At 40.9% G+C, this 24084-nt stretch overlaps 2 protein-coding genes across 12 annotated transcripts in view; one reads left to right on the top strand and one right to left on the bottom strand.

The window, feature by feature from the left end:
• Nucleotides 1–18: 18 nt before the first annotated feature.
• Nucleotides 19–20935, bottom strand: FASTKD1 (FAST kinase domains 1). 9 transcript variants are annotated; one of them, XM_052792910.1, is made up of 17 exons: nt 20201–20935; nt 19972–20076; nt 16152–16400; nt 14697–15201; nt 14260–14328; nt 12249–12374; nt 10666–11064; nt 9399–9509; nt 8097–8228; nt 6611–7097; nt 5702–5816; nt 4861–4989; nt 3963–4094; nt 2774–2887; nt 2361–2502; nt 1206–1320; nt 19–182 (listed from the first exon to the last, which is right to left on the bottom strand). In XM_052792910.1, exons 4-17 carry the CDS (start codon nt 15029–15031, stop codon nt 93–95), a joined length of 2496 nt encoding a protein of 831 aa, XP_052648870.1. In that variant the 5' UTR covers nt 15032–15201; nt 16152–16400; nt 19972–20076; nt 20201–20935; the 3' UTR covers nt 19–92. The 9 variants fall into 9 exon arrangements, with proteins under 9 accessions (XP_052648870.1, XP_052648871.1, XP_052648876.1 ...); XM_052792911.1 differs by having other exon boundaries at nt 20770–20935; XM_052792916.1 differs by lacking the exons at nt 19972–20076; nt 20201–20935 and adding an exon at nt 18227–18699 and having other exon boundaries at nt 14697–14760; nt 15046–15201.
• A 212-nt stretch (nt 20936–21147) lies between these two features.
• Nucleotides 21148–24084, top strand: part of PPIG (peptidylprolyl isomerase G) — a 29340-nt gene continuing 26403 nt past the window's right edge. For 2 of the 3 annotated variants that reach the window (XM_052792918.1, XM_052792919.1), the window contains exon 1: nt 21148–21310. The gene's annotated coding sequence lies outside the window, so the exon portion shown is untranslated. Of the gene's footprint in view, nt 21311–21725; nt 21745–24084 lie in introns of those variants that run through there. The other variant, XM_052792920.1, reaches the window with a different exon arrangement.

The following is a 24084-nucleotide window of genomic DNA, read 5'->3' as shown; positions in this document are numbered from 1 at the left end:
GGTTTTTGAAACTAAGTATTCCAGGATTACAAGAAGTTTAATGGTACATAAAGTGTTTGTATAAAAAAATACTTTTGACTGCATATCTGTCATCACTGTATTCCATATAGATGCCTTCTCAGATATTCTAGCTGTTCACCTTTTGTTGACAAAACCATAGAATTCCATTCGAAGTGAGGAATCTGTAGAACAGAATCACACAAACTGAGTGTTAACATTGGTATAAACCACATAGCATCTTACAGCAAAGAAAAAGCCCTCTGGTATTTTTTTGTTCTCCACTTGAAGATATTTTATCACCTGCATCCTTTAGAAAGCTAGGCTTATTCTAATACTGAAAAGATTAATTTCTCAACGTAAGATTCTTCTTCATGTAAGTACAGTCAGTTTGCTTCCAGAAAGCAGCATAGTTGTAGAGATGTAAAGCAAATGCCCACGCAACACAGGCTATGACAGCTCCATTACACCATCTCCCACCTTTTGCAACCCAAATTGAGAGAAAAATCCCAGGTCACTATAGTTTGTAATGTTAATGTATCAAACTGGAATGGTGTATCACTAGCATAACATTTGCTGTCAGGGCAATATGAGAAAGGATGATTATCCCGTTAAAAAACAAGCAAACAAAACCCAACCAACTTAAGCTTAAAGAAGGATTCTAGCTAAAATTAGAGTAGGTGAGTAATTACATATACAGGAGAATCTGCATTCATGAGCCTCCACTACCCAAATGTTTCTATGCTGGTGGCTGTGAATTATCTGTGGCCACTAGTCTTCCTTGTCACAGCACTACCACTGCAGCAGACAGACATCTTGCAGCTGCCATCACTGTCTATCACTCAAGGAGGGTATGTTCAATCTTCTTCTAGTGTAGAAATCTTTGGTGAATTGAACTGAAACTCTCGTTTCACTTTTTCTCATTTACTCAGGCTATGTTGAGATTGCTAGTTTGCCTGCAGTAAGGTAAGACAGACCTTTTGACTTCAGTTTTGCTGCAACCACTTTCAGAGAAGGTGCAAGTTCTATGAAGTCCTTACACCATCTTGAGAACAGCTTGGAATTTCCTCCCTAACTACAAAAATTGCTCTCACCCAGTAGGTGCTTTTAACTATTAAAACTATCTTTAAATCTGTTGCAAGGAAAATGTATCAATCTGCACTATCGATACAACTCAGAAAGGACATAAAATATTGCTGACTGCTCACCTGAACTACCCGGTACCCCAGCATTTCCAGGTGTCGTTTTTTCAATGCAGATTCTCCTTTCAGGTGATGTGAATCTTTGCTAAAAGCTTTTGAATCAAGAAATTCCAAAGCAATTCTGCAAACAACAAAAATATGCATTTACTTTCAGGTCCTACCTGAATAGCAAGAAGTGGTATTTCTAGTTCAGTAATGATAGTTGCAGCAAGACTATTACTAGATAAACCTGACAATTCATGGAAAAAGAAAATTAAACAACTCCCTGAAACTAGACAAAACATTGTCCTCATTTATCTAGAGATACTTGAACTTCACATGATTTAGTAAAAGCATTTCCTCCTTGAATCTGTTTTTGTTCAAACGGCAATAACAGCTAACCAGCATTTTCAAGGCTTATATTTGAAGAGGTGGGAAGAAAACAGTATCCTAATCTCATCAAAGACACTTCAAGAATGCCATCTGCCCTAGTGTACTGGGTCTGGCTGAGATGGAGTTACTTTTCTTCATAGCAGCCCATATGGTGCTGTGTTTTGGATCTGTGACCAAAACAGTGCTGGTAACACACCAATATTTTGGCTGTTGCTGAAGAATGCTTGCACAGCATCAAGGCCACCTCTGTTTCTCACTCTGCTCCCACTGTGTATAGGCTGGCCTTGACAAGATGTTGGGAGGGGACACAGCTGGAACCTCAACTGGCCAAAGCGATATTCCACACCATATAACATCATGCTCAGCAGTAAAACAGGAGGGAGTTTTTCCAAAGTAGCCATTGCTCCAGCATTGGTCTGCTGGTGGTGAGTGACTGCATTTACATCAATTGTTTTCTTTTCCCTTTTTTTTTTTTCTTCTTTCTTCTCTTCACTTATTACTTTGTCTTAACTGCAACCCAGGAGCTTTTTTTCCTTGCTTTTGCCCTCCAGATCCTCTCCCACATCATACTGCAGGGGAGTGAGCAAGCAACTGGGTGGGAGCTTAGTTAACAGCTGGGGTCAACCCACCACAGCTAGGAAGGCTAAACCTCATAAGGCTTTGGAAAAAGGAACAGAAAAATAAATAGCCTAGGGGTTGCAACAACCATTTAGGACATAAGCATCAAAAAACTGGTCTAACTTGATCTAAACTTGGAAGAGATAATGTGCAAGAATTCAGTGTACTAACCTCTGAGCTCCTGGTGGCAGAGCCTTTCTCCCTTTATTCTTGATATCATGTGTCAAGTGTATTCCCTCCACATCATCCAAAGGTGTATTCTGAGCCACATAGGAAAGAGGCTTTTTATTTTCATCCAGAACACACTCAAAATCTGCAAGAAAACAGAACAAACCTGTTTACTGACAAAAAAAAAAAGTGAGAGAATTTGATCTGTACAGTGCTTACTTCTAGAAAAACTGATAACCATAATTAGAGATACCCGATATCATTTATATTATGCAGAACTTTTTATAAACTCTATTTTATACAGCAATTTCTTCTTTGCAGTATCTTGTGGCCACATGCCCAGGGGCTTCCTAATCTTGGTGGTAACAGTGATATCAGAGGTCTCCATAACAATCCTTAGAGCATTAACTTCTCACCTATTTCATAGCAGTATGGTGTGAGAACAGACATTCTTGCATAATGGCTCCCTCCTAAGATCTCTGTCAGCATTCTGTGAACATGCTGTCGCAGTGGATTTATTTGGCTACTGCCTACAAAGACAAAATAAATAATTCATATATCAAGACTTCCACAGGCAAAGTTCTGAAAATAGCACTTCGTGACACTGCATTTTTGACAGCCAACCTACCAAATTAAAGCTTTTCCACAGATCCCTGGTGTTATGCCATCATAATTCAGAGACCATGTGATGATCTTTTGGGTGGAAAGTGGCAGGTGCCTATTAAGCATGAATTTCAAATCTAGATCTTCCATCCCAGGATTTTTCCCATTTACATACTACAAACACTTTAGTTTCAGGTTTCACCTGTTGGATTTTGTTTGCTTTTAATCGTGCTTAGACACTTAAATAAGTATTTACTTATTTTGCATCTATTACACGCACACCACACTGTCACTTCTCTGTCTGTTGCAGATTGTTTGCTCCTTTAAACATCTTCAGTCTCGGAGACTCCACTAAACATCTTCAGTCTCAGAGATAAAGCAGCTGAGTTCGACGGATAGCAAAGCAGATCTCCCCCATGACAATCAGTAGAGGAGATACTGAGTTTGCATTAGATGGATTTTCTGAACTGATCGCTGTTCTGAAAGATCTCAGCTGCTACACTCGATCACTAGCCTACTTCTCTGTTTCTCATCCTTGATTGATCTTGATTCTTCTGAGGAAGATGACAGCAGTAAGTTCAAAAGGAGGCAGCAAAAATGTTCACCTTGAAAAATTTAAGTCAGATGTTCAGTCTTGTAAGTGAAGCACAGATCAAAGTGACCCACCTCCTCCAGTAGACAATCCTACTGATCCTCTTCCTGCCTCTCCATCCTCCATGCCATATACACTGTTTCTGGGTATTTAAATTTTATTTCTTATGAAGAAATATCCCACCTCTATTACATTAATTCTCACGGGGAAAACTGCTTTGCTATCTGTTGCACCACTAAGTGGTTGCGCTTTTCAAGAACGTATCCTCAGCAGATAGTGGGGTGCACCTTTCTCAGCTTCTATTGTGTGCTAGCGTCAACATGACAGTTTTAGAAGCAGCATCTAGCAGACTGTTGAAAATAAACTATTACTAGCAACAAGGGTAGCTTTTCCTCTCCTAAATTACTTACTGTTACAAAAGACACGTTGGCAGTAGTGCTCATGAAACCAAGGGATGTGAAACTCTGGGCATTCCAGACAGACTGCTCTGTTCAATTTCATGAGGCACAAGCGGACCCTCTGCTTTAGGATATCAGGCAGGACTGAGTTAAACAAAATAAAAAGGTGTAAACTGAAATGTGAAAAATCCAACACATTGAACTAAGTGGCTACCTCTGAATTGTTTACTAGAGATGCAAATATTTGTATACTATGGCATTTATAAAATTCATGCTGCAGAATCTTAGAAACGTTCTCAAAATCCCTGAGGAAAAAATGAAAAGTAACAGTTTTGCTCAATATTCAGAACAACAGCAAGACAGAAGAAAGAAGCAGTTTAAACTCTCTTCTATCATTTAACTTTTACTGAAGTGGTTGAAGGCAAAATGGCAACAGTACATTGATCACGACCAACATACAGGTAGAGAGGAAGGAAACAGTCAGACAAACACTCAGTCTCTTATTTAGAGAGAAGAGACTGGTAGGACTCAGTTCTTGCAGACAAGAATCCCACATTATTTCTTGAGCTTTGTGACTATTTCTAGTAATAAATACCGCACTCAGGTAATTATATTTCCAATAAAATTGAAGAATTATTAAATACTGAATGCAATAAGCTGACTATAAAATTTGTTTTAAATGAGCTTCTCTCAACTGCAATACAAGTCTGTACTTCTAAAACAAAGCACAAATTTTTGTTCATTCCTTCCCTTTTAGCACTCAAATAATGACTAGATTATATAGAGAGGTCTTTCCAGAAAACTGAATCATTTAAACAGTAATTCTACTTCTCAAGTCATATATAGGTCCATGATTCCACTTTATGCCAAATGCTACATAATCAAATTCATCAGAGAGCTAGGTATCTACCTTCGAGTTGAGCATCCAATTTGCTTAGGAAAGAAACATTAAATATCCTCGTCATCAGAACTGGAGGAAAATACCCAGCCACTGCCAAAACATGACCAAGCAGCACCAAGCGGTGAGTTCCAAAACAACCTTTAAAAACCAGACAGAAATCCATATTAACACATGACATAAAGTTGAATGGATTTGCAATGCCCTCCCCCCGGCCTCCCAAATCATCCAAGTTTCTCTCTTGACATACTAAATGAACACACAGGCAGATTAAGGACTACCTCTGCTAGCTGCACCAAGGTATAAGGCAACTCTTGCCAGGTCTTTGCAGGAGGAAACTAGTTAGTCTTAAAAAAAGGTAATTCCACAATATTTCAGTAGACAGCAAATTTTCACAGTTCTGTGAGGCTATATCATCAATTAAAAAAAAAAAAAAAAAAAAGTCTCTACACATTTCCTCTACAACTTTACCACTTCTTTGTGATGAATCACAAAATGTATCCTGTCCCCAAATGATGATTCCTTGGGGAACACAACAATTCTATCCAATAACAGCACAGCAAATTAATCAGAATTTTCACTTGATTTTTACTATGCTCAAGATACCTTGCTAGTCCCTTATCAACAGTAATTTTTAAAGGGTGAAATGAAGCTAGAAAACTCAACAGAAGCATACATTGAATTTTTGTTGTGGTTTAACCCCAGTAGGCAGAGTATTAGTAGTAATATACAGACGTGCTTTTTCTTTGCTTAAAAAAATACCATCCTATTGCCATTTTTATTCAGTACAGATAATATCTTCAAATGATACTCATTTATTTGGTGTCAGAATATCTTTGTCTAATGCACTTACTCAAGTTAGAAGTAAGATGTTGGATACAACTCTCAAAGAACTCTTCATTGGCAGGAGGCTCATAATTAAGAGCAGAGAAAAGGAAGAGAATAAAATAGATTTCAAAGGGGTGGATCTGGAAAAAAAGACATCCTAAATTAAGTCACTGCAAAATAGCCTAATACTGCTTTACAATAAAAAAGGGGTTTATAATTCATTCAGAATTGGGAGATTTAAGACTAGATGAGCTATTTTCTAATTATTTTGGGGGGGGGTCAACTTTTCCAGGAGAAAAATATTAAAAAAATAAAATGCAGAAATCATTAAAATTGCAGCTATGGCTAAAACTTAAAATCTCTTTCATGTAGATAATCCAAGTGTTTCCGTGTACTTAGACTTTAAGAAGCTTTTAAAAAGGTTTCCCATTAAACACTCTTAAAGAAACTAAACTGTCATAAAATAAAATCAAAGATCTGTATGAATACCAGATTGAGAAGGAGAAAGAAAAAAAAAAGATACCAATAAAACACAGTAATTTTGACCAAAAAGATAGGCTGTTGGGGAAATCCCCACAAGAATGAGTAATGTAAAAATAGACACTGTGTGATGTGACTATTTGTAAAGAAGTTAAAAAAAAAAAAATTTAAGATGGTAAAATGTAAAGCTGAATGCAAAGGATTATAGTTGACCTAACACTGACTGACAACAATAAAATAAGAAAGGAAAATTAAAGAGAGGTAAGTGCAAAATAATATACATGGAATCAAAACAGCTTTGAGTGAACATAGAAAAAGATGAGCTCCAAATCAGATACACTGAAGAAAACCCTTAGAAACACTGTGTGGATTCTGCTCTGAAACACATTAACTACTAACGGGTCCTTTCTTACTGAGTAACTTACACAGCAGATAAAAAGAAAAACTGTAATACCTTGTCTATATTTTCAACAGTCACAGAAGCTATTCTGTCAAGTAATGAAGGACAACGGTGGTTTGTTTTTATGAGAAAAAAAGACAACTGTAATACATTTGCCCATGTTATTTGGTCTATCAAGCGTTGACACATGGCCACAGTTTCCTCACTGAGGACTTCTTCAAACCACTCTCCATTCACATGTGTAAGTTCTTCCAACAGAAGATTTAAGTTGTTGGCTTTCTGAAGCCTCTGAAATCCACAGTCATTTAGTTTTTGCAGAAGCTTTACACATAGCTCAGAACTGTTTTGCCAGTGCAACTGATCATAATGATTCCATTTGACAAGAGCGGTAGCAATACAATTCAAATGATGGAGCTTGCATTGAGGCAGAACTGCTGCTGCTTTGTTTATAATGACTTCCTCCACTTGAAAGGAAGGAAGCATGGCCAGAACACGAATTATTGCAGCAGTATCAGCAGGTATGACACTAGATTTTAGAAAACTGGAAGAGAGACAGAAATTAAAACAGACCATCAGTACTGACAAAGTGCGAACATTTAAAACAAGCAAATAACTTACATGCATTAAAATTATATTTTAAAAGTCAAAAGCTGTACATTAAATATAACATAAGTAGAATATTAAAGACATGGTAGAAATTCACACAGTCAGTGACTACCACCTTTTTTCATTGAGATTAACTTCCAATTTATTAAAAATTGAAAAAGGAAAGAAGACAGGGAGCATCTCAGTCAGCTGGTGAGGCTTCAAATGTTATTGATAAACACAGAAGTCCTTAATAAGGGCAAAAGGTCCTTCTTTGTTAACAGAGTCTGTGGGTTTCTGGGCCTGGATAATTTCTGTGACTTCTGTCCTGGGGAGCACCAGGTTCTGAGGTGCCTGAGGAACATGAAGGCATCATCCACAGAAAACATGTACAGACAAGGCACTGCATTCTTATAGAGGCTGAGCGATGGAAGCAACAGTGGCAGATCTCTTCTCCCACAATTCCAGAAATGGTTTCCCTTTCTATGTTGCAACTGTACAAGCCTGAGAACTGACTAGACAGTTCTTCAACCAAAAGAAGAGTACTTCTGCTTCACACTTTCACTTGTCCCAACCATGGCATTCTTACTGTGTATTTTTCATTACTTGTTCCTTCAAACATCAAAAACATTAATACTTATCCTTCTTATAAAGTACCAATCAAAATTTCCGGTTCAATGTCATTATACTGCAGCGGCCAAGGGGCGAGGGGCAAAAAAATCTATTTTTAAAATATATCATATCTATTAGCAGATACTAATGGGTTTATAGTCAAGACAATATCCACTTCCTATCCTCTGATTTGCGTGTTTGATAGAATCAAATACTTCTAGCAGTTTGTTACTTCTTATTTTATGGAAACAAAACAATCTAATACCTTAGCTTGTTATTTAAAATATTAAGTAGACAACTGTTTAATACTTAAATAGCTACATTTCCAAGAATACACACTTACCCTAATAATAACATTTTTAGTTTGGCAAACAGCTCCAGATCGTGGCAACGCAACACCACCAAGTACTGCGTTAACTTTACCAACTGTATTACATGATAGCTATCCAAGTGTTTGTGCAGAACAGAAGCCATTCTAAACACAAAGAGAAAAAGATGACATGGTGTTATGCTAATATAGAAGATACTGCAAAACCCAATATCACACATGAAGAAGGGGTGTCCCGTGGTGCACAGTATCTAGGTGGAGGGTTGCACACACCTGCACTCCTCGCCACCCTAGTTTTGACGGTGTTCCACTACGACACAGCAGCCTCTCTCCACCTAGTGAATTGCAAAATTAAAGCCCTCATCACAGCAAAACAGCTACTTCACTCTAATAATTTCTGTTGCAGATTTTACAATCAGTTAAATTTAGAGTAGACCAAGAACAGGATAAACTAGAACAGCATCACTATCCTCAGCACCACTGTACTCGCTTATCTAATAGTAGTTGCTATGGCTATGTTGGTCTAAAGCTGCAAGAGAGGGCTAGATTTGTAGGGAAAGATAATACCTTAAGACCTCCTTTAGACAGTGAGATTCAAGGAGAAAAACCATGAATTCACATGGTCTTCCCTTTCTCTTCACCACAGTACTACTTGTCCTTTTTCTTCCAAGGACATATTTGGGTTCATACAACTACATTCAATCCAGCTATTGCACACAACCTGCATTTAACTCTGCTGCATCTGTGACATATCTGATACTACATCTTCTGTGTCCAAAACCTCAACTGCTTTTCCCTTCATTGTATGGAAGATATTACCTCTCCCTATAAACAACATTCAGTCTACAGCTGCAAAAAATCTGGTCCAGGTTCTTAAAGACACAAGAATTAATAGTTTAAAGTAGGGCACAATGACTTCTGAAGAAACAATTCACATCAGTAACAGGACCTCCTAGATAGGACACATTCTCTACAATTTACTATATTCTCATTTGTCTCACCAGTTTACAGTAATTGTTATAGGCTATGTTTGCTCAAATAGGATGACATATTTGTAAATAAGGCAAAAATTATATTACAATAACTTGGTAGGGTTGAAATGCCCTTCTATGAAATCCCTAAATTGCCTCAATTACTTCTGGGTCAAGCTGCGAGATTCTAAAATCTGTAATAGCTAATTATATATAGTGTATATGAATTTGTGTGCAAGTGACACGCTCTCCAGTCCCAACTTACTGGATATTATATAGTTTTTCATACTAAATGGAAGCAGTTTACCTAGAGAATACAACTTCTTAATAGTATATAAAAAATTACTTTTTGAGTAGATGAGAATTTCTGCATTTCATTTTCTGCATCGTTTTCAGTATTACCAATACTTGGTGACTGCTAAATTCTTCTGCCATGTGCACTGCAGTTACTAGCAACCTAAAGAGGAAAAGAAAAGATATAGATTTTCCAAAGAAAAAACAGTTGAACATCTCCAGCAAAGATTGCAGCCATTTTCTTTGTCTAGGAGGGAAAGAACCAATAGACTACTTCGGGAAATACAGGAAAAAAAATTCCCCCAAACTACAGACCTTTGTTCTGTGGACCCTTCTTCTAAATGGTTGATCTGTATGGCACAGATAAAGAGATGTGAGTGTGTTAGATCAGTACATATTGCTCTTATGCTAGAAACCAGTGAGCCCAACAATTCTGAAAGTAGACAAGAAGTAGGGAAGGTACTCTAAGACACTAAACAATTCACGATCAATCAGCAAGCTACAGATAACAGAATCAAACATGAGTTGAACTGGTTCTGGGGCAAATAAAACCAACAACTTTTTCTACCTCACACTGATTTTCACCAAAAATAAAATAAATTAAAAAAAAATCTAGGAAAAGCTTTTGGAACTAACTCAGCTACGGCAAAACCAACACAGGCTTGCAGTATATCCAGATCTCTGAATGGAGGCAAATATTCATGAAGAAAAGTCTGAAAATATGACTAACTGTAATTAATACAGCAAATTCTGCCTAAAACTGCAAACTTTGAGAGACCCATGACTAATACCACCCCTAAATAGGATTTTGTAGCACAAGAAAAACAGACAGAGAAAAATCTGCCACACTAATGCTAAATAAATGCTGAAGTGTTCCCTGCTGACAACCTTTCATATAGAATAGGATGTACAGCAAACTGGGATAGGTAAGGCTTGGGCTGTTTCAGCTACTGTCAGTCTGGAAAAAGCAACACATACCACTGCATATATTTCTCAGGGGAAAGACAGAAAAGTTTTTTACTACCATCCACTGTGAAAGGAAGGCTGTAGTCTAAGAGACAAGAGCTGCAAGATGGCCTTGCATAACAGCATTCACATACCCTTTGATTACTGGATCCAGCTTTCTATGCAACTGTTTTAAGAGAAACTGCTATGACAGTGTTTCCATAATGAAATAACACATTGCTACACAGTTGCAACTAGGAAACCTAATGCTCAGCTCACAGATAGGCTCAGAAATTCCTCCTAACGCCAGGACATTTTTAATTTCTGTGCAAGACTACATATATATCATTAGACAAAACTGTTAATTAACTTACCTTTCTCTTACCTTGGATCCTGCCATAGGCCCAAGGATAAAAAATAATTTTGCAAAGGTTTCAGGATCATAATAAACATCTATAGTTTCAGAGAGTAATTGTTTAGCAAGCAGGCGGAATTCAGCATTGTCAAAACCCAGCTGCTCGTACAGCCCAAGAATAAGACTTATACTGTGTATATCAAGATGGGAGGCACTTTTAAGGAAAATCTTGTTGCATTTTTCTAGCAATGGATGATATCTCAGATTAATATTTTGAAGAAACCGTAGTATTCTTTTGGCATAGTTGAAGTGGACTTCATCCTTTTCTTCCAAGAGCTGTCCGGCCTTGTGTAGTAATCGATCTCGAAAACGCTGCGAGATAACATCAGATATGCTGATCATCAAAACTGACAAGATCCTAAAAAATTCAAAAGATTTTATGCTTACACATTGAACATGACAAGTAATAAATTTTAGATTTCTTAAATAAACTATGCAAAGAAAGGAACGTTAGTCAGGGTGTTGCTGGCTTCTGCGTAAAAAGGAATTTTAAATCTAACACAGAAAAAACAGATGAGCAAAAACCATTTCTCCAACTAAAGTAAAAATTCTGCTTTCAGTGAATTTCTGAAACAATTGGGTTTTTTCAACCATCCCTTACAAAGTTGTATGCAATGAAAGTGTTTGCCTAAGGCAAGACCCTCACTTGCGTGATTCAAATTTGCAAAAAGACCTTTAATGTTCAATGGAAACTAAAGAAACCCAAACAATTCTCAAGTGACAGAATGCAGAGAAGAGTCATTGTCACTCCTAAAGAAAGAATTCCTTGTTAAGGGAGTAAAACTTATGACCACAGGGAGAGTAACTTCTGTAAAGAAATGCAGTCCCATTCTATGAGTTTCATAAGCAGGCTCTTCACATCCGCAAAAATAACTGTTGGTACTGCTGGTGCTATATAAAGCAGAAAAAAAGAAGAGCAGCCTTTGCTATAATGGCCCAGGGAGAGCAGAGGCAAGAAAAAGAAGCTTGGAGTTCTTTGACTAGGGCCAGGTTTTAAGTAATTTTAATATTAGGGTAATGCACTAGACATGCTAGCAAGAGAATTGATTAATTCAACTTGACAAAAAAAAAAAAAAGAAATGCTCTGAAGATAAATAAAAATAACATTGCTTTAAGAGTCCTTATTGCTATTCACAACAGTAAACTAAATCCATGTCATAGTAGAGAAACTATCAATGTCAAGGAAGAAAAACATCTTCTGGTGAGTCAACAGTCTCTAAATTCCAAAAAAAGTCCAAGTAAAATTTAGAATCCGGATAAAGCAATATCTGCTGGTTTTCCACTGTAAATAGAACATTAGTTTTAATTAAGTGTTTAAATTGGTTATAAAGAAATTCTTTGCAAAATCATTAGGAAAATGCGTTTGCCTAAGCAGACCTGTCCATGGAAATCAAGGCATGAATACAAATCACCTCTTTCCCACAAACCCCAAACTGAAGAAAAGCAACCTCCAATTGAGAAAAAGGGAAAGTGTTCAGCAAAGGCAGCCCAGTAATCGTGACATATTGCTTCTTCCACTACTCATTTCATCCTGACACTTACCTTATATCCTGTATAGAATCCAGTTTCATGTCCACAATATGAGCTACTTTGCCAGTTACAGGACTGAAATGTCTGCGTTGCTTGTATAAACACAGTGCGAATTTAGACAGAGCTGGCAAACTAAGCCTGTCAAGACATCAAAGACAGACAGAATATTTACCTTTTATTTCTAGTGAATAACTAAAGACAAAAATCTACTTCAACAATTATATAAAAGACAAGGTTATATTCAAATTACAAAACAAGGAAATAAAATAAGCATTTTCTATTTGGTCACCTTGGGCTTAGCCAAAACACCTAGATATTTCATATTAAAGCATATTGTGCATATGGAGCTCTACCAAAAAAAAAAAAAAAAAAAAAAAAAAAAAATCAGAGTTCCTCATTTAATCAGACCAACGTAAGAAATCTATAAAGATTACATTCTCAAGCAATGAGGTGAAATAGTTAAAATCATAGAATGGTTTGGATTGGAAGGGACGTTAAAGATCATCTAGTTCCAACGCCCCTGCTATGGGCAGGGACACCTTCCACTAGAACAGGTTGCTCAAAGCCCCATCCAACCTGGCCTTGAACACTTCCAGGGAGGGGGCATCCACAACCTCTCTGGGCAACCTGCTCCAGCGCCTCACCACCCTCATAGTAAAGAATTTCTTCCTAATATCTAACCTAAATCTACTCTCTTTCAGTTTAAAACCATTACCACTCATCCCACCACTACGCTCCCTGATAAAGAGTCCCTCCCCATCTTTCCTGTAGGCCCCCTTTAGGTCCTGGAAGGCTGCCATAAGGTCTCCTCAGAGCCTTCTCTTCTCCAGGGTGAACAACCCCAACTCTCTCAGTCTGTCCTTACATGGGAGGTGCTCCAGCCCTCTCATCATCTTCATGGCCCTCCTCTGGACTCGCTCCAACAGGTCCATGTCTTTCTTATGTTGGGGGCCCCAGAGCTGAATCCAATACTCCAGGTGGGGGTCTCATGAGAGTGGAGTAGAGGGGGAGAATCACCTCCTGTGACCCGCTGGTCACACTTCTTTTGATGCAGCCCAGAATGCAAGTGGCTTTCTGAGCTGCAAGCACACATTGCTGTCTCAGCTGAGCTTCTCGTCAACCAACACCCTCAAGTCTTTCTCCTCAGAGCTGCTCTCAATCCACTCATAGCCCAGCCTGTATTTGTGCTTGGGATTGCCCCAACCCGTGGGCAGGACCTTGCACTTGGCCATGTTGACCTTCATGACATTCGCACAGGCCCACCTCTCAAGCCTGTCAAGGACCCTCTGGATGGCATCCCTTCCCTCCAGCGTGTCGACCGCACCACAGAGCTTGGTGAGGGTGCACTCCATCCCACTGTCCATGTCTAAATGAATGTGAGCAATTTATTACCTGAATGTTATTTTGTGTTCAAGCTACACTGAATTTATTTACTTGTCAAGATGCCCCAGGTGTTAAGCTGGGAGAGGCAATTCTGTGATGCTGGTGCCAAGACTGACACTAGCTTCTGCCATTAACCTGAGATTAAAGAATGAAAATTACAATATATATTAAAAAAATCAAAACCCAACAAAAAACAACAACAACAAAAAACACAAAGGGAAAATGTTGATGTTTTAATACAAAAGGTTTTTTACTAAAATTGAGATGAGCAGGGTCCAAACAAGCATTTGAGTTGGACAGTAAACACTAAGTTAAAACCATAAATATTAAAACCTGCAATTTACTTCAAACACATAAATCTACACAGACAGTGTATTTCAAAATCTTAAGCATCTATCCCTGTTGTTGCTGTATCTGAATCTCTCAAGCATTTGTGTACCAAAGTCCATCAATACTCAAAGCCTCCATATGTATAAAAATAATTTTCAAAACCTTCAAAAATACAACTGATATTTAAAATACTCACATAATGTTTAAAACATCTTGTAAATACTCTTTTGAGAACTCTGTGTAGCCTCATGTGAAGCAAATCACACTTGCAACTTATACCTTTCACAAACCATAGTAGTACAGTACTTGCCTTTCTAATCTTTTCCATGCCTCTGTAACAAGCACTTCTGCTAGAGAACTGTGGTCTTCAACATTGAGCCTTCAGAAGAAAGACATAATAGTTTGAAGTTTGCTTCGAATGTTATAAAGAAGTAAGACATATGTCCTTTCATTATTTATCATAATGTTTTACTTTTCTATCGCTCCCTCCATTCAGATTATAAACATTTGTGCATTAATAATCATAACTCCATTTACTGGGAGTGCAAAACTGATCAGTTCTGTCTGCATCTCAAAAAACTGAGGCACAGGACATTAAGTTGTCTGTGTCACACAGTCAGAGTACAGAAGCTGGGACAGGGAATTCTCCCAGTCTCCTTACAGGATGGCTTTGTAGTCAAAATTCCATCTCTTTTTATTACCAAATACAAAATGTAGAGATGTGGAATTCAACATAATGCTGCTTACCTCAGAATACTATATAGGGTGTCCACTATGGCCTCATCTTCCATGTGTTCCACCTTGTTTTCTGCTAAAATGCAAAGGGTAAGAAACTGGGAATGATTTCTTATATAGTCACTAGTCCTTAAGACAAGTGGCCTCTTCTTTTGCAATTGCCACAGCACGTTCAATGCAATTCCCACATGTTTTTCAGAAAGCCTGGCCTTGTTCCTTCCAACAAGGTTGAACACTTCATCTTCATGGGTGCAGCTATTTATCTGGCTCAAAAGCAGATCACTACTCAGAGTCCGAGCTTGGCAATGTCTCAGCGTAAACAAGCAAGCCTGCCTCAAAGCAAGCATTTTGCTATGCCTACCAGCTATCTTTAAAGCATCCAGAGAGATTCTTCTTTCACTTTTCACAGTAAACCATGTTGTTACAAAGAACAAACTCAAGTATTTGAAAAACAGAAGATCATTCTTCTTTCATCCTGTATGGTCACTGTATTAAGAAGAACTTGGTTCTGAGGTACCTGTAATGAGGTAGAATTAAAGCAGTTAAGTACAGTCATTAACTACTAGCTAAAAATCAATGCCTCTACTTTTTAATGTTCTGAGTAAGGTAAGCCTGAGACGAACCTACAGCCTGGATTCTTCTCAGAGAAGCTCCCAGCAACGAACACTGACATGCTCACAAGCACTAAGAAAAGTTAGTCCACTTGGCAAGTTTTCAAATTTAGAAATCTGCCTTTAAAAGGCACATGTGCTATCATGCTACTACTTAGAAGGCAAAGCTGAGCTTTTTAACATGCAGGCGCTGCATGACTAAGTGAGGCTTCCTCTCACTAGGCCACTCCATAATTCCAAACTGGGGTCCAGGAACTGCCAGAAAATACAACTATTGGTGGTAAAAGGAAGTGAGACAGCAAGAGCTCCTAAGCTGGCATCACTGGATTCCTCTGGTTCTGTATGTGCATCCATCCCACAGTGATATCTACTGCACCCCGTGTCTATGAACCTCTCCCAGAGTTTCCTTTCCACTCTGCTCTCTTTAGTACATGTCTAAGTCTTGTAAACACATGAAGATTTTGGTATATGACTTCTAGTCAGGAAGGCTGACCACCTTTGTAATATAGGATACTGGTCAGTCACCACGTATCAGGTGAAATCACCCACTGCACAAAAGAAAAGCAACCAAATTCCTGAAATTATAGTGGAAGCTACAGCCTTATCTACTGAAATTTGGTAAGTATTAATTTGTTTTCTTAATATATCCCCCAATTTGTACACAGTGCTAACAACTATGTATTCTACAACCTACAACATTAGTTCCAAGCTGCGAACACAAACCACTAGTGGTAAATGTCATGGTACACCAAAAAAGACCCATCAAATTCCTTTAACTCAGAGATCATCGAAAAGTCTAGAATTCTTGCTTTAGAAGATATAATCATTAACAACAACAATTATCAACATACCATACCTTCAGCAAACTTGAATGCTCTTCAGCTGTAGGCATGATTCCATCAGCATAATATTATCAAGGCAATGGCAGCAGCATGCACTAGGTCTACTCGGAAAGAAAAAACCTTCTTATCTGAGCAATCCTCATAAGGTACTGAAATAATTTCACAGAACTGGATACAGCTGGATTTCTTCTGATGTCTGTACAATCAACTTCAGAGAATAAAAAGTCATTCTGACACATGGTACTACACTGCTGTCGCTGACGCTGGGGCAGATACAAGGAAAGCTAAAATGAAGTAATTTTAATTTATGATCTGTTATAATACAAAACATTTTCTTCCATATGCAAAATGAAAGCATGCAAAAGTAAAAGGTACAAATTTTCCACATATTCTGTATTAAGTACCTTTTATAATAACGATTTGCTTTATAGTCCCTTTTCAGAGATTGCTTTTATTGCTTCTATTTGTTCCATACAGTAGTTGTCTTTATAAAGAATTTATTGCACTTTATCACTGAGAAAAGTTGTGTGACATTATTTATTCCATGTAAACTCCATAAAAAGTATTTTTGGCTTTTCCCTCTCAGTACGCAGCCACATGCTTTTAGAAGTAGCCGGGACTTCTTATGAGATTTTATAATGTGTATTAAATAAGCTAAAATACAGGTTGGTCAAGCCACTGTTAAATCACAATCTAGTAATCTTCCACAAAGTCTCTAGTACTAAATTAACCACATTTACCAAACCATTTCACAATTTTTTTACCCCACAGATTTTCCAGTTAATTAAAAATACTTTTTCTGTTCCCTTTTGCCATGTAGATGCATGTAGATGGAGCAAATCAGATACAGTGACAACAATCAAAAGCCAAAGTGATTACCTGTTCCACCTACAGCTTCTAAGCAGAAGCTGCAATACAGAGTTATCAGAATTATTGCAGTATACAAACTACCTGGTTTAAAGAGAGAAAAAAAGCATTTCCCCTCTAATGACACAACAGTAAAGTACAGTTCGAAAACCAGCATAAATTTTTAACCTTTTTGTATGACCACATCCAGAATCCTAGCTGCAAATGAACAGGTTTTTTTCTTAATCCTCTTTTAGAGAACTAAGACAGCATTAGACAAATACCTTTAAGAGAATACCGATATATTGGAACTTGTTTTTAAGATTTCTTGTGCTGTATTATAGAACATTAAGCAAAGGCTTTTTATTAGTGTATTTTTGCTTTGGTTACTATTCCTCTATTTTCACATGTCCACCCGATGGAAAAAAAAGCTACAGTATAAATTCACGTTTACTCCCCACAGTACTGGCAAGCTAAGCTGCCAGAAGACAGGAAGAAGTACATGCCTGAAGACAATATAAAAACTTCAGGCTCAAATAATTTCTTTGTAAGCCCAGGTAACACATCTTTCTCATGCTGCAGTGGACCTCGCATCCCCTATCCTAATGACTGGGAACCAGGACCTCTATCTAAAACAGCTTGCAGGAAGTTTCCAAATATTTCTTTCTGGAAGGTAATTTAGCAGGTGCAAGCGATTTACCACAAACCTGTATGCAGTTTTAAAATGTAGTTAATTCTAATATCTTATAAAAAGGAAATCAATAGGAAACGTTGGATGTTTTGAAACTTACAAATACATAGATTAAAAATATGAAATTTGTATCTGTTTAAAGAACTATTTCTAAAGTGTTCTACTCACCATGCAAAATATATGCTAAAAGGACAAGAAATTCTTTAAAATAATTTCCTATCAGTCAAAACACGCATTTTCAAGGCTGTATTACAAACTACAGTGAGCCAGTAGGTCTTTCTTCCACAAAGCAGAAAATGTGGACGCCCGCCACTCCTCAAGTGTAAAAAGTATTAAAGATTTAAGTAACTACGCGTTAAAAGAGCTGCTTGTGCGGTACGGCGGAGGGGGGTTCACCTGTCTGCCAGAGTCACCTCAGTTTTCGTCAGCCTTGCCGTGGGCAGTACGACATCCCTGTCACACCGGTACCAGCAGCGGCCTACCTCACGTCCCGCCTTTGCCCCGCACTGCCTCCGCACCGCGCTGCTGCCGGGTCACCGGCGGAAAGCCCACCTGCTCCCACCTGCGGGTCGCCTCCTCCTCCTTTCCTGCGTGGAGATTCTAACCCAGAAGCGCTTCAGAAGGAGCGGGGCAAGGGGCTGAGCCGCCACACAGGCCTCAGGGCGGCGGCGGTGGGCGGGGAGGGGGCGGCCAGGGCCCCACTGCCCCCCACCCGCAGGCAGGCGGCAAACCGCTGCGTTAGGCTCGTCTCCCGCCGCCGCCCGGCGCTCCCTCGGCCACGTTTAGCCTAAAGGCGGCTGCGCTACGCGCGTACCCTGTGGGAGAAAGAAGGGACCGCCATGCTCGGCGGGAGGAAGCTCCGAGCCCGGCCCCCCGGAACCGCCTCGCTCCGCCGCGGCCCCAACCCGCCCGCCCCGGCAGCCGCCGCCGGAGTGCATGCAGCAGGAGGGCGGCGCTGCCCCAGCCCGCCCTCTCCTCACGCCTGGCGGAGACGTGGCGGCGGCCTCTGAGGGGCGGCCCGCGGGGCTCCCTGCGCGCCTGCGGAGGGGCGGTGGCGGAGCGGGCTGCCCTGCGGGGCGGGCGGCGGGCACGGCCCAGCTGCCGGCAGGCCAAAGCCGCGGCCACGCCTTTCGGCCCCGCGTGTCCGCCGGCGGGGCGCGGGATGCGCGGTGTCTGCTAGCGCTGGCTTAAGCGAGGGCTATTGAAACGGCAAAGTCCTGCACCCAGCTAGGTTAAATAAGAAAACGGAGGAACCAGTGTCGTCTGCGCACCTTCTGAGACCTCCCTGCGCCCGCAGAACACAACCTGAGAAATCCTTAGCTTGCTTCTTCACAAGACCCTTGTGATGGATACTGCTCGCTCAGAACAAGCAGGTGGTTTATCCTCAGCGCTCCATGTGCCTCTGCGCTGTGCCTGTGCCTCAAGACAGCATTTCCCACGAGCTGAGATGTCAGGGAATTTAGGGAGAAAGGGGGAAAGTCCAGCCGGTTAGACCTTCCAAAGGAGATAAAAATAATAATAAAAAAGTTCCAAGGTCATCTTGATTGTTGAGGTCGTATTAATAAAACCAATGTTTATGTAACACATTCTGAGGGGAAAAAAACTCTTCCCTGCCTAAAAAAATCACAAAGGGACTTAAGTTCAGGAAGGGTGAAGTTCAAGAGTTTGGTGTAACTGTACTGGAATTAATATTATTTTACATTATAATTTTTTTATGCTTTGAAAAAAGAAGTCTAAAATGTGTGAGTTCTGGAACACAAATCTAACATATGTTGCAACATGTATATTGCTTATGTTGTTTGTATACATACAGCTCCAGGTCATCTTTCTGGACCTTTTCTCACAACCATTGATAATAACAAAGACACTTAGATAGAATGGTCACAATCTCCGACTGTTCTAAAACTCTATCTAAAATCACAACCAGAACTATTACCATGACCAATTTTGACAAGCTGTTTTGCAGCAATCTATCAAAGGGGTTTTTTTTTTACTTTTTGTCTGTTGTTGATTGTATGTGTACCTCCTATATCAGATGCTTATGAATATGGAACTCACTCTAATAAAATAGCCCCTATTTTATTTATTTTAGGTCTGTAGTGTTTTAGAAAAACAGCACATGAAATTTTTAACTGGATTTGTAACAATTGTTCTAACTGTAAAATTTATAACTGGAACAGCTCCTGTACCCTTCTGCTACCAAATCCAGATCGCCTTAGTTACAGTCTCCACAGGCACGCAATTAACAGTGAGACCCAAACCCTGCCAGGTGATCTCAAAGGGTGGCACTTACTTACCTCTTTCAAGAATCTCAGGCCTTGTGCAAACTCACATAAGAACTCCAAGGTATCTGATCTCCCACTTCAGAGGAAAACTATTCCACGTTCATATGAAGGGGACTTCTGCAAATCATACGGATTTTTCATTTACAAGATGCTGAACTTTTTACTTTTGACTTGTCAAGTACATTTAGATGAAATCAATTAATAACGCCTCAAGCAAATTAAAAATGATAGATAAAATTACCTTAAATCTCAAGTTGGACACATAGGGGAAGAAAAAAAGATTTATCAAACCATGCTGTGCTGAAGCCAGTGTTAATTTACTTAACAGGAGTCCAGTCACCAGCTTCTTCAGGATTTCAGCACTCACAGGGGTCAATTTCTCAATTTTTATTTTTTTCCAGATGTTCAGGAGGAGAAAATTTGTTTTTTCTGCTTTCAACAGACTCCTCAACAGCGAGTCACAGGCCTTCCATTGCCTCCTGTTATGTATGATTACTAACCCCAATACCCACCGCTCTGAATTAAAACCCTTCAAGGGAGGTATGTACTTCCGTGTAAGTCTTAAGTTAATTTTGAAGGTGCTCACAGCTTTATTGTGCAGTTACAAACTTTCACGTCCCTATTTTTAAGATAAATGGAAATAAAGTTTGAATGGCAATACAGACATATGGGACAGGATTATCAGGAACTTTTCTTGCACAGTTGGGTCTAGATTCCCATTTTAGTTCTTTCCAACCCCTAACGACGTGTGCCAGGTACTGCTGGCGTAACCCTAAACCCTTCCAGTACTCTTGTGGACATTTCATTTACCAATCGCTTGGCCGTTTTCCGGGCTCTTCGCTGAACCACCCATCAGTGTCCCGCCAGCAGGGGAAGGCCAGCACTAGCCCCGGACACGTTCGGTTGGAAAGCACTACAGACACAAGGCAGACGCCTCCGGCCTCTCCACCGGCGCCGGCGCCTTCCCGCGCTGCGACCAGCCTCGCCTCAGGCGTCCGGGACCGGCGGCGCGGCGCGAGGCGGCAGCCGCCCCGGCAGGCCGGGCGGCGGGAGGGGGCGGAGCGCCTCTGACGAGCTCGAGGAGGCGGGCGGCCCCCTCCCCCAACCGCTTCGGCTCCTTCCGAGCGGCCCCCGCCGCCTCCCCGGGCTGTACCGCGGCTGGCGACCCCCCTCACCCTTCCCGGGCCGGGGTGCCGCTTCTCCCGTCTCCGCGCCCCCCCCCCCCCCGCCGCACCGCCCCCCGGGTCGCCCCCTCCCGTCCTTTCCTTCCACTGACGCAGTCTGTGCCGCACCAGCTCTAACATGGCGGCGAGGCGCTGAGGAGCGCGGGGCGACGCGGGCCGCGAGCGGGGTGAGTGCCGGCGCCGCAGCCGGGCACCGCCGGGGTCCGGCGCGGTCGCCATGCGGCCGAGCGAGGGCCGCGGCCCAGGCCGCGGCGTAGGCGCCGAGGGCTCGGGGGGGTGGAGGTCGCAGCGCCGCAGGGCCTAAGCCTTGCTGACGGACGGGGGTGGGAGCCCCGGCCCGCCGAGGGGACTACCCGGGCTCGGCCGCCGCTCCGGGGCGGGCGTGGGGCAGTCGCTGTCGCCCGCGCCGGCTCCCCGCGCACACACGCCCCCTCGCAAGGCCCGGCGGCCCGTGTGCGAAGGGCGGGCGGGCCGCCGCCGGGGCGTCCGGCGCTGCCCTGAGGGGGCGGCCGGGGCATCCCGGGTGAGGGGGGCCCCTGAGAGGAAGGGGCGTGCGTGAGAAGCTGCGAGCGGGGCCCGAAGGCAGGTGGGAGCAGGAGGGGTAGGTGAAGTGGCGGCCGGGGCCTGGCGAAAATTGCGGCAGGTGGTAGGGTCTGGGAGGCCGGGTATCGCTTCTCCGCAGCCTAACGAGCTGCGGGCCAGGCACGCCGTGGGTCTGCCAGCCCGCCGCGAGCGCCGTGGTCGGCCTCGGTGCTGCTGGGTGCCTGCTCGGGAGTTTGAATGAGTCCTCCCTCCTCCCCTAGAAGGCGAAGTAACCGGGCTGTCTGCGTGCCACATGTTCTCGTCCCCTCTGCAGGCCTCTCCTAGAGAAGCGGAGGCTACAGGAGCTACCACGGCTGGCGGGAGGGTCCTCTGCCTCTCTCCTTCAAGGGTTTCCTAAGGCACTTCTGAGATTTTTATGAGTGATGAGTCCCAGGCTCATTTTGTTCGCAGCCACGACCTAACCATAAGTACTGTGTATATATGATTGTTTTTTGAGTCACTGAGGAGCCTTTGAAGGAGAGACGCGTACGAGAAAAAGGAATAGTTTATTGAAACTGTGAACAAAATATCTATTGTAGTGCTAAACATTGCCTTACAATTCAGTCACGATTAGGAAAGTATCTTCCATCATGATGATAAAGAAGTCACTTTTGCGAATAGTTGCCTAATATTCGACTAGTTAAGGTAATTATATTTTAGTAATCATCTGAGACCTGTTTTGAGAGGAACATGAGACCATTTCTTTTGCATAAAGTCTGTTTTCTAAGATGTATCTTTTCTTCTGAGAGACTATTTTGTTTTTCATGTTTTTGTTCTATGTTGTCTGCAGAAGAGGCTGCTCTTTTGGACAGGGATAAGTGTTTTGGGTTTTGTGTTTTTTTTTTTTCTTTATCTTTTTTCCCCCGTTTTGTTTCACTGTTCCCATTCATTAATGCATTGGGGTTCAGCATGACTCAAATTTTTAGGTGCTACCATGATAAAAATATGATTAAAAATATGGAAATTACACATGATTTATGAAGCACTAATTTATCTAAACTTGCAGAGCTTGATTTACCAGTTTTTAAAAATTATTTATAAAGATTTCAGAAAAAGTATAGTTTCCTGCATATGACGTTAGATCTGCAGGGGAACATATAAAGGATACCAACATCAGTAATCCTCTGAGAGAAAAAGTATAGTTTCCTGTATATGAAGTAGATCTGAAGGGGAACATGTAAAGGATACCAGCATCAGTAATCCTCTGAGACCACCCTTTGAGACTATATTTCTTATTAAGACTTACCATTTTTCCAGTCCTCTTCTGTGAAACAGAAATTTTTTTTTTTTTGAGTTAGCTAAGCAGTCATCAAGCTGTTATCAGAAGATTTTTTTTTTTTTCGCCCTTTAGTATCTCAGAAAATCTGTGGATTATGAGGGAATTTGGAGTGAAGAACATGTACTGCAATGGAGGATTTTACTCTGCTGCAGCATGATGTCTTCACTACCAGTTCACTCCTCCATGCCATGTGCATTTAGGAGCCATCTTCCATTTGGAAGCAGAGTCAGTGAGTGCCAGGGAGCAAATCTGGTCATCTTGTAATGGAGTGAGGTTTAGGTAGGAGGTTGGGATGAGGCAGGGAAGGGATCTAGAGCTAAAGTAGTAGAGAAGGGAGGAGAATGTGAGAATAAAAGATGATAGAACAAGCTTTTTTTGGTTATGGTTGGCAAATACGGGTCAGCATTAAGAACTGTCTCCTACTGTTGCATGGTCTTGCCTTATTCTCATCTTCAGTAACAGGGTGTGAAGGGATGCTGCTTCTGAAATTTAGTTTGTGATCCTAATGGGTAAGTGGCTTGGAGATTACACTAGACCCTTTAAAAGCTTTTCCCCCTTTCATACAATGCTAAAACTTGCTTTTTCTTAGCATTCTGTAATTTTTAAAATATAAACTCATGGTTTCAGACCTAATGCTAATCCACTTTCTGGTTACTAATAGTAAAATCGAAATGAACACATTTCTTTGCTGCTTCTGGGGGAGCAGTGAACACCACCAAAGGCACTTATTGGTGCACAGACCTGGGAGAAAACACGTGTATTTTTTCACAAATCTTAACAGAAAAAAAAAAAAAGTACTTTCTGCATAAATTAGATACTTGACAACAAAGCTTTTTACTTGCTATTGACAAGAGTATGGTTAGATATTTTAACATCTTTTTCAGTGTAGGTGTCTCTTTCCTAGGAAGATAAAACAAAGGGCATGATCTAGTAGGAAACTGTATTTCTGTTTAAATACCTTAAGAGAATGTTATTACTTTCTCAGCTGAATGTTACGTTCTCCCAGCTGAGATGTTATAACTGGGTGTGTATTCCTTATACTCTTTAGTACAAGAAGACTAAATTCATGTTAATAATTGC

The sequence above is a fragment of the Harpia harpyja genome, chromosome 7, assembly GCF_026419915.1.
Source record: "Harpia harpyja isolate bHarHar1 chromosome 7, bHarHar1 primary haplotype, whole genome shotgun sequence".
NCBI lineage: Eukaryota > Metazoa > Chordata > Aves > Accipitriformes > Accipitridae > Harpia > Harpia harpyja.
This window is presented reverse-complemented; position numbering and strand designations above follow the sequence as displayed.